A 20,683-nucleotide genomic window follows, 5' to 3' on the forward strand; every position below is an offset into this window, starting at 1 on the left:
ATCATTAACAAAAAAAATTGATGAAAATTATTGTGAAATAAAAAATAAAATGATGCAACTTTAATTGGTCTGCAATGAGTTGGCGCTTGACACTGAAGCTAATTAAATAAATAAGGAAACTTGGTAAATGTACGGCCCAACCAAACTTGTAAAAAAAATCCACGAAAAACGAAAATAACAAGTGTACGTGTACTTTCAGGTTTGGCATATTCTAAGTCCAAGTCTTGGAAAAATTATAGGGTATAACCGACATACTGTTATGTGGTATAACCAATCCAACATGTAAGGGTATTATTAGACAATGTGTTTATATTAGTAGGGTATAATATTAATAACATATATCCACTCATATTATAACACATAGACTGATTATACCACGTGTCAATATATCGGTTATACAAAATAATTTCTCAAAATCTTGGCAGTTGATCCTAGAATAAGTTGAAGTGGCCGGTGGAATAATTAGTTAAGATTATAATAGGTTAAAAATTTGATTAATTTTAATATAAGTTATAACCAAGGAAAATCTTAACAATTCCTAGAAAATAAAAATTACTCAACAGTGTGTTTTCTTTACAAAGGATAATGAAAATCAACTTTAAATTATTAATGAATGGATATGATTCAAAAAGTAAATACTACATGAGAATTTAGCTAGGATTAGGATATAAATTGGTCACATAATGTTGCTGTCATACATACAAATTTTCAAATTCATAGTTTAAAGATATTATATATGAAGTTTGAATTTCGATTGGATCTGAATGAATCTAGGCATCAATTCCAAAATCAATTGGCAATGAGAGGAGTAGCCTAAATTCTTATAAGCCACTAGCAAGGCCCGCGCATCACGTGGATAACCTGCTCTGATACCATGAAGGAATATAGGCATCCATTCCAAAACCAATTGACAATGGGAGAAGTAGCTCAAACCCTTATAAGCCATTAGCAAGTCCCTCACATCTTCAATGTGAGATTTCTCTTAACAGGATCAAGATATATATTCTCATTCATATGTATTACGTATGAATCAAATATTTCAATGCTTCACCCATGACTCAAATATTTCATCCCACAAAACCAAATACTATGGAACATTATACACTTGAATTACTAAATTTACTAGATTAACAGCTAATTTGTGGTTAGAAATGATACCATAGAGTTATTGTAGTTATAAAACAAATTTGTATAGATCTTGCATAAATACATATAAACTTTTTTTCTGAAAAAATTAAATCAATAATATATATGTTTCACAAAAGTATGATAAGATTCAAATTATGTATTTAATAAGAAAAGATTAAATTATGTATGATTTGTTTTGTTGGCATGATTAGAGGCCGTTATGTTAGTAGTTAGTTCTTTGTTTGTTTAAGTCTGAAGGGCCCCAGTTTACCAAAAAAAAAAATTATATATGATTTGAGGTGTTTTTTTGGTGCAATAAGGATCCATTGTTTGAGAAAGTTAATTTGCTTGATCGATCCGTCTCCTATATGGCTATGCCCTATTTTAGGTCACAAATGCACTCTATCTCACATTCTCACATGGGATTGGAGAAGAACTTATCTGAAAGGGGATACCAGAGCTGGTATCCCCTTCTTACTATCTCTCTCTATCTCTATTTTTTTTTTTTTTTCTCTCTCTCTCTCTCCTCTCCTTATGCTCTCTTTCTCTCACCTCCGTTACACAAGCCTGCCTCTATCACAGGCCACGCAAGTTATTCTCCGTGGGATTGGGATCCATAATACATGGTCAAGCATTGTTCAAATTTTCAGAAATTTTAATCAACTTTATCAGTCATTCCAAAAAAATAAAAAGGCACCAACCTTATCAAGTAAATTGGATAATAACAGGTATTGGAGGTAGGTTCATCAAATTGAGGTGAGCAAGTATTATTGTACGCAGAACCCCACCAAAACGACACAAACCTCCAACTATTAAACGCAGAGAGATGAGAGAACAAACACGTGTCGTATCTTCAAAAACTCTGAAATGGATGCGAATGCACGAGATTTTTCCTAAAGTGGATGCATGAAAGCCGCCACGTTGCCACCTCTCTTCGGTGCCGAGCTACACAACAACACCATCTCTGTCTCTCTCTCCCCACTTCGCTTCTCTCTCTCTCTCTCTCTCTCTCTCTCACTTTATTTATCCACCTCTTGAATCTCTCTGTCTAGGGTTTCAGATTCTATCAGTTTTTTGAATCAGAAAAGGTATTGTATTCAGCTACATGTATGCACGCATGAAGCTGATTCGAAGCACTTTACTCTCAGATTCGGATTTTCCACTTGCTTGAACCCGAACCATATTGTTTGCGCCCGGTATATTCTATCCGATCCGATCCGACTCTCTCTCGGAGCTCAAACAAACTCGAAGCTTCCCGGCCACAATTCCGTAATCATTTGAATTTTTTCGTTAATTTCCTCTCAAAACTTGATCTAATTTAGCTCCTCATCTTTTTTTGATTGTCCGTGCGTGCGTATGTGCTCGGCTGTTAGCGAGCTTGATTTCTTAAATTCTTTTTTTCCTGTTTGGTTTGTGAGAAAGCTGGGGAAAGTGATTGAAACAGGAAATGTATAATTATGTTTCATCACGTTGTTGTTGGTTTTGACTTTTGAGATAAACTCTATGCTCAATAATGCTAGGTGGTTATATACTTATAGTAGCTACTAGCTAGGCTCAATCTACTGGTAATTAAAAAAAGAAAAAAGGTTATTTATTTGTTTGTGTGGATCTTATATGAATTGAAGGATGCAGTTTGTGTTTGACGGATTTCAATGTAACACTTTTTCTTTCTGTTTAAATTTTAAATTTAGAATTAGTCTCTCATATTTTGATATTTTTTCTCTTTTTTAATTTTTTGATTGATGGAATATAAAGTAATCAAGTATGTTGATATAATGTCTGTCTATGTGATCCGAAGTTTTTTGTTTTTAATTTCTTTGCTTGTCTCCCGCATTGTCTTTGAATCATGGAAGACAGGAATATTTTTAGTTACATTGGTATCATTTAGTGATTTTGATGTTCTTTCTTGGCAGTTATTTACAGAAGATCTGGCGCTGAAGGCCAGACGGGCCCATTTAGATGATATGCAAAAGTTGCATAAGGAGTGTGATTGTTCAAGCTGGGCATATTGTAACGGTCACAAAAACAAGGGTGCGTTTGAATAATATTGGGGGAGATTGCATGCGTGCGCATCCGTGGAACCGAGAATTTAGGACGAGTTTAAGGATGATGGTTGATACAGGTACGATGGAAAAACGGGGATCCATTGTTGATTTGTTGCCGGAGAAAGATGAAGGTGGTGGATATACTAGTGGAGCATGGAAAAGGTTTATATGGGCTCCCCCTTTTTGTCTTTTTTCTTCTTTTTCTTTGGTGAAGTTTATCGAAAGAATTAGTATATTTATCGACCATAAGTAGAATTATTCTGATATTGAATGATCTTATAAACAAATAAAGATATTGAATGATTTAACTAATGCTAGCTGTCAAAGAAATACGATTTAGATTGAACTAATGTTCCTTTTTTGTCTCATTGACAGTGAAGGCGGAAAACTGAGTTGTGGCTATTCAAGTTTCCGTGGAAAAAGAGCCAGCATGGAGGATTTCTATGATATTAAAATGTCCAAAATTGATGGGCAAACAGTCTGCCTGTTTGGAATTTTCGATGGTTAGATTCTCTTTATCATCTTTACTTTAGAGTAAGAGAAAATTTCTGATTACTTAAATATAGGGCTACATAGCATTCCTTACAAGGTGTGTGAAATGGTATCCACTGAAAAATTCACAGTTTTCGGACATGTGGAATGAACTTAAGTTTTTCAAACATAGTTAAAGCCACATGGCCGCTCACCCTTAGGAAATTGCAGTGGCAAAAGGCTCGCTAACTCTGATGGCAGTTGCTTCTTTAGATGCCATGTGGCAACTGTCCAAGGAAAGGAAACTCTATAGCATTTAATTTTAATCATGGAGAAAGTTGATATTTGGTTGCATATTTCTGAGGGTTCTGCCAAACAATTTTGAACTTATCCCTAAGATCTGCTTGTTCTGACATTTCAATCAAAGATAATGACTATTAGTACTTTGTCTATGAACCTTTTGCAAACCGTATTAATTATTTTGTGTGTCCTGACAGGTCACGGTGGCTCTCGTGCAGCTGAATATTTGAAGGAGCATTTGTTTGAGAATCTCATGAAGCATCCAAAATTTATTACAGACACTAAGTTAGCTATCAGTGCGTCCAAGTTCCTTGATGCCTCAAATTTGTGCAGCAAGCATTAGGGTGATATGATTGTAGTGTATCCTTTGTTCTGATGCAGGATCCCATATGGGTGAAAATATTTAATTTCATGTCTGTTTAGGACAGGTGGAAAGAGATAAAATGGTTTTAAGTCTGTCATTTCATTTTGTGGGATCCTGCATGGAACACTTTTCCACCCTGTGACATGGGTTTGTTTGGTTCTGCTGGGTAACTTGGGTGAGCTTGCAGGTGAATCGTATCAACAGACTGATGCAGATTTTTTGGATTCTGAAAGAGATACTTACCGTGATGATGGTTCTACTGCTTCAACAGCAGTATTGGTTGGTAACCATCTATATGTTGCCAATGTTGGAGATTCACGTACAGTAATATCAAAGGCGGGCAAAGGTATTAATTGCATCATGAGTAATTTAAATGTGGTTAAAAGTGGATGTGTTCTTACTTCAATATGCTGAAAATGTTTTAAGGATATACTCATATAGATGACTACAAGAGTTCTACTAGTGTCCTTCTGAAAGGTTGTTCATTTCCAAAAAACATTTTATTATCTGATCCCTATGTGTGTTGCTTGATATCCCCAAGATTGCATAAATTTGATTTCAGCTAATTTCTAACATACCCTTTAAGTTTGTGCCCAGATATTTTTCAAAAATGGTTCCCTTGAAATGCTCATTAATGAGTTGTGAGAATTAAGGAGTTATAGCCTGGATTTCTAAAATTAGCTGTTTTTCTTTTTTCCCTTTTGGATACTAATTCCTGTCTCTGAGGACCATAAACCAAATCAAAGTGAGAATGTGTTAATTTGGTGCCAGCTGATATTTTAAAAAAATTGTTCCTTTGTAATGGTCATTGAACGAGTGTTGAGAGTTATGGAGTGTTGTATCCTGGATTTCTGAAAGTAGTTGTTTTTCCCCCTTTTGGACAGCAATTCCTCTCTCAGAGGATCATAAACCAAATCGAAGTGATGAGAGGAAGAGAATTGAAAGTGCTGGGGGTGTTGTAATGTGGGCAGGTAAGACTCTTGAATAAACCTCTCTAATTGAAGCAAACTACATATTTCTCTGTATCTTTGCTGTCATGATAAATCTATAGCAGCACACAATGTGTTACTCAGGTATCACTTGCTTCTCACCATGTGCTCATGTGGTGCACTATCATACTTTGATTTATGGGATTCCAAATTTCTTCATCTTTTCAGGCCATCCAAAGGATGCAAACATTAGCAGAGCTATAGAGTTACAAACTTTATTCTTTTATTGCATTATGATAAATCATGATTGACAATCCGATGGGTCTTGTCCACATGTTTTTATGTTATGTCCTCAGGCACTTGGAGAGTAGGAGGTGTGTTGGCCATGTCTCGGGCTTTTGGCAACCGCATGTTGAAGCAATTTGTTGTGGCAGAGCCTGAGATCCAGGTGATCTTTGAATAATCTCATTGGTATTCTTGTTTGAATTTATTTAATTATTTGTATATGTATATAGTTTCCATAGATTGCAAGCTAAATAAATTAAATCTTCATTACTCTCTTTCTTTTTAGGACCAAAACATAGATGAAGAATTTGAATTGCTTGTGCTTGCTAGTGATGGGCTATGGGATGTAGTACCAAATGAGGTAACCCCCTCCCCAACCCCGCTATTTCACATTCACACATACATGCAAGACGCAAAACAGGTGTAGCCAAACAGGTGTCTTGCCATTGCTTGTTGCAATGATAAGATTGTGTTCTTTTGGCATCGAGTGTCACTTTTTGGGTTTCTGGTTGAACCAGAGTTTCCTGCTTATTTATTTTTGCATCGTGTCAGGATGCTGTTTCACTTGCCCGAGCAGAAGAAGAACCGGAGGCGGCAGCTCGGAAGTTAACGGGGCTTGCATTTTCCCGTGGTAGTGCAGACAATATAACATGCCTTGTTGTGAGATTCCACCATGACAAAGCACAGCCAGCCAGTTCTCATCATGATTAGAACATGTATATTGCATGTGTGGATTTATCAACATTGTTAAGTAATCGAGTATTAAATTTGCACATGCAAATGGTTGAATGTGCATATAGAAATCAAGACATTTGTTTATTCATTGTTTTTGTTTCCAAATTTGATCTTGTAATGAGAAGATCGACTTCATTCCCGTACTTGTCCATTTCAGGTACTTCAGTTTTAAAAATCTAATATGCATGATGCTTTATCTCTCTTTCTCTCTAGGCAATTTTGTGTGGTGCCTTGTAGAAGTGAATTTGCTTTCTCCCCAATTATTAGACTATAACAAAGTTTTTAAATTTTTCTCACCTTCCATAGACATACGTTCATACACAAGTTTGAAAGCTCTGATCGAACAATGGACGGGTAAAAACAGGAAGGTTTGATTTGTTATCTTTTTCATTTTTCACAAATTTTTTTTCGGTCTGACTTTTCCACAAACGTCTTCAGAGTTCTGTTTTTTTTTTTTTTCGAAAAAAATATCCATAAAACCTCAAACGGGGAGAACAGAGCAACAACCAAAGCCCGCATAGGCTCAAGACGTGTTTGATGTCTTTTGCCTTATTCATTAGACACGATGTGTAAGACCAGAAACTTTTGGAATTTTTATAATTCTCTCTCATACGTTCATTGGGCCGAGTTGGTTTGCGTGACAATAGGGGCACTTCATGTTTTAGAGAATAAATCAATGAGACATTTATGACGATAAGCTCAACCACAGCGGAAATAACTGTTTAGATTGTCAATTGTATGGAACTAGTAAAAACGTGGGTGAAAATAAAGTGAAAAGGATAATAAGATTATAACTCAACTTGAGATTGAAAATTTACATCAAGATGTTATATAGTGCTCAAGAACCTAAACCCTTAGTGGTACCTTGACCTAAACCTATCTGATCCTAAAAACTAGAGAGGTCCAAATACACAAGACCTCACCTTTGGCTTAAGGGTTTTCATCCGATTGAGAGCCTCGACCTGGGGCATTATCGACAAAGAACTCCTCCACTGTGACAATAATGTGTAATACTTTAGTTTTTGCAGTTTCAAAATATAATAATCAAATATGACATAAAATTATTTCTTGATAGCAAAGAACCATGGACCAAACTTCACTATCTTATACATGTGACTGTTCTTGGATGTGACACAGATGCGCGCTCAAATGAAATCATTTAAATAGTCATGTAAGGAAGCATTGTAGAAGAAGGTAAATTCATTTTACCCATGTCATTTTGCTCTGGAGAATTAAGAATAATATCTGACTCATTAGGCAGAAAGGGGGAACCTGAATAGTTTTCCAGTGCTCCCAGATCTGTTCATGTTATATAGATGTCAGGGACTGGATATAAACAAGTGGGAGGAGGATAAAAAAAAGATGCAGCATCAAATTTTGGGAACAATCAGGTATTAATGGTTTCCTAACAATGTATGCCATAAGAACTATGTTTGGATAGTGCAGCACTTCTCTTTTCTCAAATTCCATGTACTTCAAACTAAGATTGTGCATCAATGAAAGCTTTATCTTACCTTGCAAATTTTGCCATTCAGCAGTATCAAAGCCAAAATTCCAAGTCATCTGACCTGATGATCGAAGGGACTCCTTAGAACATCTTGTCCCATCTTGTCCAACATCCAACCTTTCTAAGTTTGCCAAATGAGAAGTAAACGCGGCTTCAAGCACTGATGTGTCCACACTTAGCCCTGCCATTTCTGATGGAGTGAAAGGAAATTGTCCATTGGATGCCACTGATACAGGGCTTGAAGCCATCTCTGACTTGATAGCACTGGCAGGGATGATGGGTACTGTATCAGCTAGACTTCTGTACACAGCCATAGTCAACAAGGAGCCAAACCGTAAGCCTCTAGAACACATCATAAATGAAGGGGTGTGTGTGTGTGTGCACGTGCACCCATGCATGCCTGTATGTTTGTGTGTATGCAAGTACCCTGAAGTTTTCAGAATGAATGTAGGAACATATCACTTTAAGGAATTGAATTCAGTTGGATAGACAGACAAATAATCTTTATTAGATATGAAGAATAGCTACCGTTGTACATGAAAATCCATCATTCAAGTTTAAAGGAATGCAGCAAAATATCTGAAATGTTATGTATTAACAAGAACAGTGGCAGAATAAGATTTTGCATGTGATGTTAACCAGATATTCTGCTTTTGACCATCACTGAAAATGTAGGCATCACCAAGTAACAAGATAAAATTAGATATGAGATGAAATCCTCACTCTTACCCACTATTTAGTTGAATATGGTGGAAATTTCCTGGAGCAGGGATTCCATTGACCAAATGGCAACTAGATATGGTGCTGGAATTAATTTGGGGGTGACCCGTAGATGGAATTGGATGCTGCTGCATGATGGGATATCCCATAGGTAAATTGTTAACTGCACTAAAAAAACAAAAGAAAATAAGGCATCATAAGACAATATTTATCATATAGACTTCAATTAGAAACACAACAACCTTCCATTCTTTGAACATTCACAAAGTTCAATGAGAAGAACATACCGGGCATGTAATGCACTCCATTCTGCATAGGAGCCAATGGAACCTTTGGAGGCGCTTGCTGTTCCATCAGATGGTATTGTTCCTCAAGCAAACGGTTATACATAACAATTTGATTTTTTAGCTTTAGCCTTATGTAGTAGGCCTTGAAAAATTCTGCATTTTCTTCTTCCAATTTCTGCCATACTAAAAATGAAAATAATAAAGATGATCATTAGAACAACTGGAAAACTATCATAATAATAAAAATGTGTTCCAATTTATGGTTTATAATGTGTGTGCTTTTCTAATCGTGTGAAACACAAAAACGACAAACATTGACCAAAACAATATGTGATTTTTCCTAGCAACATTTGATTTTAATGGCCACGTGTTACAGTGCAGAATTTCCCTTATAATTAGCAGGAAGGTGGAAATATGTCATTTATTGAGTAGAATGGACTGGAAAAAAGAAAATTACACGAAAACTACCAAAAATTAACTAAGATGGCTAAAATGATAAATCCACAAGACTGGATATCTGAAGAATGAAGTGGGGACCAGTACAGTTAAATGGCTTCTAAAGCAAATCTAGCTGTTCAAACCAAACACCTAAGAGCTTCAGGTCAAATGAATGGCATAAGGTCCATGAGGAGGAGAAGAAACGAGAAGTTCTAAATCCAAAATCAAATAATTATGTTACTGTTATTATTGTGAAGACAACTCAAATCCGTTGATTATCAACTACGTGTGATTAGCTTTGAAACCTCATTTATGGAGTAACCTAAGGAACATCAAGCATCAAACATATAGCAGCAATATTACCATGAAGTCAACCTCTTCTTCTACCCATGAACTAATGATGCTGACACAGTGGAAACAATGAATGAAAGTGAAGACGTCAAATTAAAGGTAACAGTAAGATTTATTCCCATGTAACTGGAGGAAAAAGTAAAGGATATTATGTGGAATAATATAGTGGCATACCCAAGGTTGTAAAGCCAGGCTCAATCCTAGCACGATCTAAGAGGGTGTTGACAACTTCATTTCTGTTCATGTACAACTGCAGACACCTTTCAATCAAATTCTGGACCTACAATGTTTCATTATTATACCAAAACAAAATGATAAGTTTCACTCTTTGAACAAGTCATACTCAAACTCAAACAAATATATATTAACAAAATGTCTTACAACTTCAATATCTTCGCGTGTGACTTTTCTGCTCTTGTTGCTTGAAATAGGTACTGAACCAGAGTCCACCGCAGGAACCTCAGTCATGTTATTTTGTTGGTCATTGTGTGGGTCATGTGATATTAACATTGAGAATTTCTTTTCTGCCGAATTCTGTGTATCCTATAAAAGTCCTCTCAATTTAGTGACATTGGCCCGAAAAATGAAACAAAACTTATGAAATATGACTGTATAGTATTCAACTCATCAAAATATAGGGTTGGATAGAAGGAGGGGGAAAATAATTCAGTCATGTGGCTAATGGCAGGGCTAACTTTTTGTTCCCCTTCTTTTGATGCATAGACCAAATAGAAATGACTTCTTTTTTCGGTACTACAAGTAGAAATGACTTAGGAAAACAAACAACTATGAGTTTTGCATAAAACAGCATTGAGTTGTCAACCAAGTCAACTTCTCACATAGAGTAATTATGTGCTATCATTAAGATCTTCCTTTCAGATTTCTAAGATGCTTAATTCAGGGAGACCAATAAAAATTTAAAATCAGTTCTTTAAAATTGATTTAATGCATAAAGAACTGATCTAAAGCATTAAGAATTGTCATCTCCTTTCTTTATTCTTTATCATTTTTTATTTTCTTTTTTTTCTTACTTAAGCATAGAAAATTCAAAACAACTTAGAATAAAATCTCACACCAACTTAATTCTTTTCCTTTCTTTTCCTATCCTTTCTCAGCAACCAAAGTTACCAAACATAGCACCAAGATAGCATCAAGAATTTAAAAAAGTAGCACAGAGGCAGTATCTTAAAGCAGTAACCGACATAATAAACAACACGGAAAGAGAAGGTTTTCGAGTTACCACAGAATGAAAGGCTTTGAAGGACTGCTAGGGTTTGCAGAGCCAGCAAGTAGCTAGGGCTTACTGAAACGTTGTTGTTAATAGCTAGCGAAGAAATTTAAAACCGAGTGGAAGAATAAGTGGTGAAATCTGTACTTATCGCTCAGTGTCTGCCTGTCTGCTATATTTATACTTTATGTATTTTTATAGGGGTGAAATTTTAATACACCGCTTGGACTATGTTTTCTTTCCAGTCAGAGAATGACGACTTCATTAAAAGCCCAATGGAAACGGGCTAAAGAGGCCCAAATACGGTAGGCCCGTTTCGGGCATACAAGCCCAATCAGCAAATAAACAACCCTCAACTATAATCTGCATGTCAAATTGCCTCCCAAATTAAAAATTTAGTTAAGTTAGCTTTCAAAATTAAAATAGGTGAATGTGCCAATTTACTAAGATTTCATCAAAAATTCTGTCCAAAAAATATCACATGCTCTTCCAGTGATGCAAAATGGACAGTTCACTCTCAAGTCTCAATTCGACAAAATTTTATTTGTTTCTCCTAATACTTTGAGAAAATGGAAAACTCTAGGAAAGTCGAGCAGCATCTAATCTAGGTAAAATTGTGGGTGCGAATTGTCCATTTTACCCTCATATAATTTTATAAAGAGAAATTTAAATAAAATCTTAAAAAAAAATTGATCCACATTTACCTATTTTAAAACCTATAATAACTTAATTTATAAAAATTTTGTATATAATTTAGAATTTCAAACACAACTCTTATGGTGTGTTTGGATGAAGAAAAAAACTCGGAATTTAAACAAAACTCAGCATTTAAGAAATTACATGCTCTAATTTTCTTGTTTGGGTTAATAAATACAGAATTTTGTAAATTCTAGGTGGAAAAAAACTTGGGATTTGAAGGCTGTAAATTCCAATTTTAAATTCTACCTAAATTGGTGTCATTTTCAAAATTCTAATTTTTACAAAAGAAAAATAAGTCGTGTCGACCATGTTGACACTACCACCACTGCCGCCAACGTCACCACCACTAACACCACCACCTCCGCCACCCCCGCCACCACCCCCGCTACCGCTGCCGCCACCACCACCAACACCAAGACCGCCACCACCGCCACCCCCACCACCACCCCCACTGCCGCTACCGCCACCACCACCAACACCAAGACCGCCACCACCGCCACCATCGCCATCACCACCGCCACCACAACCATCACCATCACCGTTGCCGCCGCCACCACCATCACCGCCATTTCCAAAACCACCACCACCACCGCCACCGCCAACACCCCAATTTTAGCCACCACCATTTCTCCCACCACTTGTGGGCCATTACCCCTACCAATATGGTCAACTCATCATAAACATCATTTTTATTGTTGCCACCATCACCATCACCATCACTTTTTTGAATTGATGCATCAAAAATTAAAATTATCATAAATTCCGTATTTAAACTTCATTATGTTTACATGTTATCCAAACAAGAGAATTTACATATTCTAGAATTTTAAATCACATTGTTTTAAATTCCGTCATTTGTGAATTTCTTAGTAATTTCAAACTACTTCATCCAAACGCATCATTAATAATTTTATCATTTTTACGCTATCAGATTTTTTGTCAATATTAATTAGTTATTTAAAATTTACATGTGATATAAGAAAATGTGCATACCAAATATAAGAATAAATCCGAAATAAAATTCGATGCTCATTCTCAACTCTCAGGTTAAAAGTTAACCCTAGTTTCATTTTTCATATAAGCTCGAGGCGGGCTCTGTTGGCGCCCTTGGACCAAAACTCAACCCTAGTTAATTTTTTGGGTTCAAATCAAACCAATATTTAAAACCATACCCATTCTTACATTTTCCCTAATTTTCAATGTTTAAGTAGCGTCTTTTAGAATTCTTCTCAGGCTCTGTAGGGGATTTTGCCTAATAGGTCGGGTCGGTGTACTTGTTGGTGGTGGTCCTCTCAGATTCTAACTTCTTCAAGTCAAACTTTCATTTGTTCTATATGGGTAATCACTGTTTTGCTTTAATTTCTTGTGTTTTTTTTTTTGGGTACAATTAATTTTTAGTTTTGCTTAGAAAGTTGCATGCTTTTCGTGTTCTTGTTGTTCCATTTCGTGAAATGTAAAAAAGCTAGGGTTTCAATTTTGAAGTAATGAATTTCAGAACTTCAGACGGTAAAAAACCTCTGCTTATGTGAACTAACGCCGAACTTCTTGTTTTTCGTGTGATTGAGTTTAACAAGTTGCTGTCATGATTGCAATCCAATATTGTTTACCGGTTGCTGTCATCAATTTCAATTATTTGGGTATTGAAGATTGGGCATTTGAGCCTATATCACTGTCTCCAAGTGTAAATTTTTGGTTTGATTGGGATGCTTTTATTATAATTTATGGATCTATAAGACAGACTTATTTTTGTTTTTGTGTTGGTGAGGGAGGGTTTAAAAATTCAGTATTCAAAAAATCTTGGTTTTGATGTAAATGTTTTGTCTGTATTACATTTTAACTTTTAAGTTATTAACAGAAATGTCTTGGGCAATTTTTGGCTATTTAACAAGTTACATAATTTGAGGTGATTTATTTGTTTTTTCTTTGGATCAGGTTGAGGCATGTAACATCTGTAGGTACGAGTACAACCTCTTTCTGGGAAGGAAGAATGGATAGAGGTTGTGGAATCTAATGCTGTTTCTTGAAGTATGCTAACATTTGCGTCTAAGTAAGGAAGAAGCATATTGAGACTCAGTCAGGAAAATATGGAGTGCAATAAAGATGATGCAGTCAGGGCTAAGGAACTTGCTGAGAAGAGGTTTATAGAAAGAAATTATGCTATTGCTAAGAAGTTTGCTTTGAAGGCTCAAAATTTGTATCCTAAGCTGGAGGGTCTCTCCCAGATGTTGACAACACTTGATGTTTACATCTCTGCGGAGAATAAAATTAATGGGGAAGTAGATTGGTATGGAATACTTAATGTGACTCCTTTTTCTGTTGATGAGGTGATTAGGAAACAGTATAGAAAGTTGGCTCTCATGCTTCATCCTGATAAAAACAAGTCACCTGGTGCAGAAGGTGCATTTAAGCTGGTTTCAGAGGCATGGAGTTTGTTATCAGACAAGGCCAAGAGACTAGCATATAACCAGAAGAGGAACTTAAGAGGGTCTCAGCGGGAAGTTCCATCCCGTACTGGGGCTATGTCAGTGCAACCCACTGAAAATGCCTCTCAGAATGCTACAAATAGTGTCACCTCAAACTCTAGGGCCCAGCATGGTTCCACCCCGTTACCTTCATATGGAACAGCTGCTACATTTTGGACTATTTGCAATAAGTGCAAAACGCATTATCAGTATCTCAGGCTATATCTAAATCACATTCTCCTCTGCCCTAATTGTAAGCAGGCCTTTCTGGCTGTACAAAAGGCTCCTCCAAATGTTTTCAAGTCATCCGGAAGCTCATCTCACCAGCAGCCTCCCAGTAGCTCTTTTCGCCAGCAGCCATCCAATAGTTCTTCTCGCCCGCAGCCATCCAGTAGCTCTTCTCGCCAGCAGCCATCCAGTAGCTCTTCTCGCCAGCAGCCATCCAATAGTTCTTCTCGCCAGCAGCCATCCAGTAGTTCTTATGGCCAGCAGCATCAGAATTCAAGACACCATGCTGCTAGTGGTAGCAACTCATTTAATTCTGGAAGAAACTGTGCTGCAGGTCAAAATTTGGGAACTGGGGGGTCTTTAGATCCTAAGTCATTCAATAAGACAAACTTCCAGCAAAGTCCTTTCTCCAAAATGACTAGTGTTGGTAGCACAGTTGCATCAGGTTGTGCTGCTACTCAAGCTGAAAATGTGGTTCAGCAGGCAAGTGAAAAAGTGAAGAGAGAACGAGAGGAGAGACCATCAATCACTGAATGGGAGAAGAGTCAAAAGTTGATGGGAAATCCTTCACTAAAAAAGAGAAGAATGGATGATAATCATTTGAATGGTTATAAAGGATACATGGCTAATCAAATGTCCATGGGAAATGAAGGAGCTGACGGAGGTGTATCTGAATTAAGTTCAGGTAATGTTGGAACAAAAAGAATTTATGGTTTCTCTAGTATATATAATAAGCCTAATAGCGAGAGAGAGTTGTCATTTCCTGAAACTCGAAAGATGCTGATGGAGAAGGCACGAACTGAAATTTGCAAGAGACTTAAGGACAGGAGCTCAGTGACCGAAGCAGGGAAGGCAAACAAAGAGAAAGAGAAGGTGAAAGTAAATAAGGAACAGAATAGTGTGGTAAATGTTGATACAGATGAAGAGGACAGGTCACCAATGCCAATCAATGTTCCAGATCCTGATTTCCATAATTTTGACTTGGATCGAACTGAAAATTCCTTTGGTGAGGACCAAGTCTGGGCTGCATATGATGATGATGGGATGCCTCGTTATTACGCTCGAATTCACAAGGTGATCTCCCTGAAGCCATTTAAGATGCGGATCAGTTGGCTTAACTCAAGGAGCAACAGTGAATTGGGTCCGTTGGAGTGGGTTGGTTCTGGTTTTACTAAAACCTGTGGGGACTTCAGGATTGGCAGACATGAAATTTCTGACACTTTGAATTCTTTCTCAAACAAGGTTAGTTGGACAAAAGGCATACGCGGGGTGATCCGCATATTTCCCAGAAAGGGGGAAGTTTGGGCTCTATATAGAAATTGGTCCCCTGATTGGAATCAGCATACACCTGATGCAGTAATAGACAAATATGACATGGTGGAAGTGCTGGATGACTTTACTGAGGAACAAGGTGTGTCTGTTGTTCCTCTAACTAAAGTTTCTGGTTTCAGAACAGTGTTCCGTAAGCACATGGACCCCAAGGAAGTGAGGAGGATTCGTAAAGAAGAGATGTTTCGTTTCTCGCATCAGGTCCCCAGTCACTTGCTTACAGGTGAAGAAGCTCATAATTCTCCAAAGGGTTGTTGGGAATTGGATCCAGCAGCTACCCCTCTTGAACTCCTTCAGGTCATAACAGAAGCTGATGAGGCACCAATGGCAGAGAATGGTGGAAAAACATAGGAAGAGATGTTTGAAAGTACCTCAGCAAGAGAAGTAGATAAAGGGATAGAAAAAAGATAGATTTCAGGACGTGATGAACAAACCAATGCAAGGAAGCTGATGCTAATAGTACCAGTAAATTATGGAGATAGATTTTGCATTTTGTTTTTGTTAAGCCTTTTGCAAGTGTACAGACTGCTTTTGTGCCTCAATTGTTTAGCAGGTGGTCCTGGTGTTTTTGGATTTTGTGATTACAAGTTTGGTCAGTGATCCTAAATGTCTTATGTTTTGGCACATAGATTCATCTTCTGTGAAATGGAAATTACTTTGATTACAACACATGTTCAACTTTGTTATCTGTGTACAAGTTTCAAGATCACTTGATTTTTCTTTCGAATAGTTCAGCTTCAGACCACGACAGGTGGCTTTCAATTTTAACCTGGGCCTATCATACGTAGACAAACACAAACCTATGCCCAGTGGACCTTTCCCTTGAAAGCCCAATATGTATGACTAAATTGGACCTATTTGTTCAGGAGACCAAGTAAACCGCCAAGGGGAAAAGACGCGTAGAAATCATGGAAGTCCAACGCTACTACTTATCAAAGAAGAAGAAATAAGAATTAAAAAAAAAATCCCTCCTTTATAATCAACGGCATCTTTTTTATTTATTTTTGGACTGCTGAACAAATAGTCGACACCATCTAGATGTTGACTGAAAGCACACTTCCAATCTGGTCTGGTATTCAAATCTATAAACATATGCGGTGGTAGATATATTGTTGGATTCATCGGAAATTATGATCATCACTCTATACGATGAACTCGAGTTTGTAAAAAAATAAAATTGAAAAGAAAGAAAAAGATGAGTTGTCTTGTCATGGTTTGATTGGTAATTACTGTGTGTCTTCTCGGATGACATATATGCATGCAAGGAGTTCCCTACATGAGACGGAGAATATTAAAAGAGAGAGAGAGAGAGATTTATAATTGGAAAAAATTTACAAATATGATACATACTTTAATGGTTGTTTTATTTTAGAACACTAATTTTGCTTTGTATTAATGAAAGACACATATTTTCATTTTGTGTCAATTAAGGACCATGTTTTTTTTTAGTTTTTATTTTAACTTTAGTCCAATGTTAGACCCATCAAAACTCCACCAAATTCAGAAAAATTATACTGGGTTTAAATATATGCATCTCTTCTTTACAACCATATAAAGATCACTCAAATCGAATCTCTACAATTCCAGATAATCGGTCCAAAGTAGGGTGCCTGAAATTGTCCGATTTTTTAAATTTTTTCCCAGAACTCCGATTGGACAGTTTTGAGTACCCTACTTTTGGGCCAATTATCTAGAATTGTAGATGTTCAATTTAAGTGATCTTTATATGGTTGTAAAGAGTAGATGCATAGATTTAAACCAAATATAAATTTGCTAAATTTGGTGAAGTTTTGATAGGTCCAATGTCAGGCCAAAGTTAAGATAAAAAATGGTCTTTAATTAATATAAAATAAAAGTATGTGTCCTTCATTAACACGAATTAAAATTAATGTCTTAAAATAAAACAACTATCAAAATATGTGTCTTGTTTGTACAATTTTTCCTTTATAATTTGATTCATGTGACTTGGACTCGAAGACCATGCAATGCAACATCGAATATTAAAAGTCTAAGGAAGTTTCATGGGTAATTCGGTCACATGGTTGAGAAATCAACGTTCAAATTCAACCAACTTAACTTAATTTCCTTCTAGAATAGAGCCAATTTAGACTGTTTAGTACAGAACCCTTGAGCAAATTGTAATGCCCAGCTATGTTGTTTCCTAACAAAGCAGGCATACTAGCTAGCTGGCTAAGTCACTGTCATTCTAGGAGACACTAGACCGATAGACATAGTAGGGCTGTTTGTGTAATTATCAGATGGACATAAATAGTTTATTTTTCTATTTTGGTTTTGGTGTCGATCCAGTGTCGAGTCTCTCGACATCGAATAATTAAGCCACCTTTCGCGGTTAATGGCAAAATTAATACTGTAATTACATTTCATATATATATATAATGCGTGTAGTAACTAGTAATTAATTAATTCATCAATGTGCAATTAATATTCATTACATTTTATTAATTGCTTGGTTTTTTAATTAATTTGGGGATTCACGGACGATCTAGCTAGGTACTACATAATGGAATGGGATTCAATGAGGTTTGATTTCTTCTTTTTTTTTTTGTCAAACATAAGGTTTGACAGCTTCTTAATTACAATATATAAGGGTGGTGGTCATCGACATTAATACATGCACCAATCAAGGAAGACAATCCCGGCTTTAGAATTCTCCATATAATATTGGACAAAATATGGTGATCGAGTAGTAATCCCTTTATTAATAGTAATGCATGATATTAATTAACATTAATTAATTTCAATACAATGAATGCATTAAGCGTCTAGGTTAACTGAAACACACACACACTCTCTCTCTCTCTCTCTAACTCGATCATAACCCAAACTGTTAGAACTTTTGTTTAGTGGTTTTCTAAACCATAACAGTAGCAGGTAAAAAAGGCCCGAAGAAATTGTATTAGGTAGGCAGAAAGAACAGTTTTACTTACTGTTAGTGTTAGCAAAATATAATATTTTTTTAAAAAAACTTGGGCCTATTTTGATCTATGCAGTTAATAAGTCCAACAAATTGCAAGTGGGTGGTGGGTGGGGTAATGTTTTAGCCATGAGGAAGTTTTAATGCAATGGGACTTCACCCATGTATGCCATGTGGCAAACATCCTGCTCCTCCAAAACCCTCCCTTTTCTCTATAAATTAAACCCCCTCTTCTATAACCTCTCTCTCTCTCTCTCTCTCTCTCTCTCTCCAGCTTAATTTCTTCTTCACCTCCATATATATCCAGCTTTATAGCTCCTTTGGCTGCAGGCAATTCAACTACAAGGCAAGTAGGCAACCAATTCCCATTCATTTTGTAAGTTTTAATTTAATTGCTTGCTTACATTTCAAATGTTCATTAATCTCCACTCTCTCTAGCTATCTCTTAAAATGAAGTAGACAGTTTGGAGTTCATGATCATATCAAATATTCAAGTTCCTCAGAATTTGTTTTTTTTTTTCTTTTTCTTTTTTTATATGATGAGGGATATTTAACTTTAGAACCTCTTTGATATTGTGGAGACAAACATCATTAGACGTTGTTGGTGGAATTTGTCATTTTTTACATGATACCTTCTTTTATTTATTCATGGCTTTCTGCACACTCCTTTCTTCTTCTTCTTTCTTGTTTTTTTTTTTCTTTTCGGCAGAGAAATTAGAAGCCTTGGAAATTTTTATTTTTGGTATTTTCTATTTAATTGTTTTAAAAGGAAATTCTGTTTTTTAGTAGAAAACTATGCGAAGGAAACGCAAAAGCGGTTGGTGGTCGTTTCATTTGACCTCGAAATGAAATGAAATTACGGTTTTCAAACGCGACCTATGAGCAGGTGAGTTTACGTGGCCATTTTGAGCTCATGTGGGCGCTGTAGGCTATAGACGTGACCCTGACGCGCCACCTTAGTTTGCTTTCAGTCCTGAAGATGGGTTTTACTTTACTCCTTTGTCTGGAAAATCCATAATGAACCGCACACGTGGCCAAACAAGGGCCTACAAGTTGACTGGGCCAGAAGGCCCATTTGACCCATACGTACCAAATTGGGTCACGGTTTTCGCAGATCTAGAACTTAACCATTGCATATTTGCATGAGACCCTCCCTCAGTGTTGACACGAGTCAAAATTCGGTGGGGGTGTGCCACATGTACGGTTGGGATGCTAAATACCACCGACTGTTCTGTTTGTTTGTATATTTTTGACAGCAGCTGAGTCGTTGTGATCTGTTATGGTGGGGCCGTAGGCGAGTCTTTTTCTCCTTTTTCCTTGAAATGACTGGTACCTGAAAAACAGTTAATCCCGGTTGATGATGTTTGGTCAGCACCACAATTTCGCATGCATGGCCAGCTAGCCACACCATTCAGCAACTTTAGAAATCGTTTGTTGTCATTTCCCTTTTTATTTCTTTTGACAATCGGATGGACTGAATTTTTTTTTATTGTTTATCACTAGCTAGCATCCCTAGATTTTAACTCAGGCCAAATTGACGCAACTTATGGCCTGTCTTAATTGATATTTAATATTTAACCTACTTTCCTCTTTTCCTCTTACTAATTGAGCTATAATATGACTATTTAGCCATGCATGATATGTATGGTATATGCAATAAAGTGCACAATTAATCGCAATAGGATGGGAATGCACTTATTTAGCCTATATAGCCAGAAGCACCACAATTTCATGAACATATATTCCTAAATTGCATGGTTGATCTGAAAGAGTTTCATGAGATGTTTTTCGTAGATTAGTTACTGCACTTTTCTTTTCGTTTTCTTATGAAGTATTTTTTTTTTATGTAGATTAAGATAATTTGAACTTGAAATCTCTTCAATATGAAAAAGAAATTTTATTATATAAATAATTAGTTGGTTATTATTAATTATTTTTTTAGAAGTATTATTAATCATTTAGATACCTCATTCTTTGCTGTTTCAAAATTCAAATATTTGTCTTGTCACGGTTTGGTCTACGCATCCAACAATAGAATAATAGGGTTGGTTGGTTAGTCCATTAATCATTTTAATTATTGGAGAAACCACTATACGTGAATATTAACACAAAGTCACAAATCATATGAGTCTATGATCCCGCGAGCTAGAAATATCACTCATAAGTCATAAAGTCATGAATTGACCAGCTTTTCAGTACTTTACTATAAGATTCATTTTACATTACAAGAATAATGTTTTTG

At 36.3% G+C, this 20,683-nt stretch overlaps 3 protein-coding genes across 6 annotated transcripts; 2 read left to right on the forward strand and 1 right to left on the reverse strand.

Annotated features, from left to right (window-relative positions):
- Positions 1-1,944: 1,944 nt before the first annotated feature.
- LOC147289279 (Protein phosphatase 2C family protein) lies at positions 1,945-6,463 on the forward strand. 2 transcript variants are annotated; one of them, XM_086235344.1, is made up of 9 exons: positions 1,945-2,397; positions 3,052-3,335; positions 3,549-3,676; positions 4,142-4,240; positions 4,496-4,654; positions 5,193-5,279; positions 5,594-5,685; positions 5,809-5,883; positions 6,075-6,463. In XM_086235344.1, the coding sequence occupies exons 2-9, from the start codon at positions 3,088-3,090 to the stop codon at positions 6,231-6,233; spliced, it is 1,047 nt and encodes a 348-aa protein (XP_086091470.1). In that variant the 5' UTR covers positions 1,945-2,397; positions 3,052-3,087; the 3' UTR covers positions 6,234-6,463. The 2 variants fall into 2 exon arrangements, with proteins under 2 accessions (XP_086091470.1, XP_086091469.1); XM_086235343.1 differs by having other exon boundaries at positions 1,949-2,397; positions 3,042-3,335.
- Positions 6,464-7,028: 565 nt separating this feature from the next.
- LOC147289280 (uncharacterized) lies at positions 7,029-10,933 on the reverse strand. Of its 3 annotated transcripts, none has more exons than XM_086236320.1 (8): positions 10,801-10,933; positions 9,942-10,103; positions 9,735-9,840; positions 8,772-8,954; positions 8,494-8,647; positions 7,772-8,061; positions 7,467-7,556; positions 7,029-7,249 (listed from the first exon to the last, which is right to left on the reverse strand). In XM_086236320.1, exons 2-8 carry the CDS (start codon positions 10,068-10,070, stop codon positions 7,188-7,190), a joined length of 1,014 nt encoding a protein of 337 aa, XP_086092446.1. In that variant the 5' UTR covers positions 10,071-10,103; positions 10,801-10,933; the 3' UTR covers positions 7,029-7,187. The 3 variants fall into 3 exon arrangements, with proteins under 3 accessions (XP_086092446.1, XP_086092445.1, XP_086092448.1); XM_086236319.1 differs by having other exon boundaries at positions 7,772-8,064; XM_086236322.1 differs by lacking the exon at positions 7,467-7,556 and having other exon boundaries at positions 7,772-8,064.
- A 1,755-nt stretch (positions 10,934-12,688) lies between these two features.
- On the forward strand, positions 12,689-16,148 carry LOC147289281 (DnaJ heat shock amino-terminal domain protein). The gene is made up of 2 exons (XM_086235342.1): positions 12,689-12,825; positions 13,420-16,148. The coding sequence occupies exon 2, from the start codon at positions 13,572-13,574 to the stop codon at positions 15,855-15,857; it is 2,286 nt and encodes a 761-aa protein (XP_086091468.1). The 5' UTR covers positions 12,689-12,825; positions 13,420-13,571; the 3' UTR covers positions 15,858-16,148.
- The last annotated feature ends 4,535 nt before the right edge of the window (positions 16,149-20,683 follow it).

Source organism: Dryas octopetala, chromosome 3, assembly GCF_963921425.1.
Source record: "Dryas octopetala chromosome 3, drDryOcto1.1, whole genome shotgun sequence".
NCBI classification, from domain to species: Eukaryota; Viridiplantae; Streptophyta; class Magnoliopsida; order Rosales; family Rosaceae; genus Dryas; species Dryas octopetala.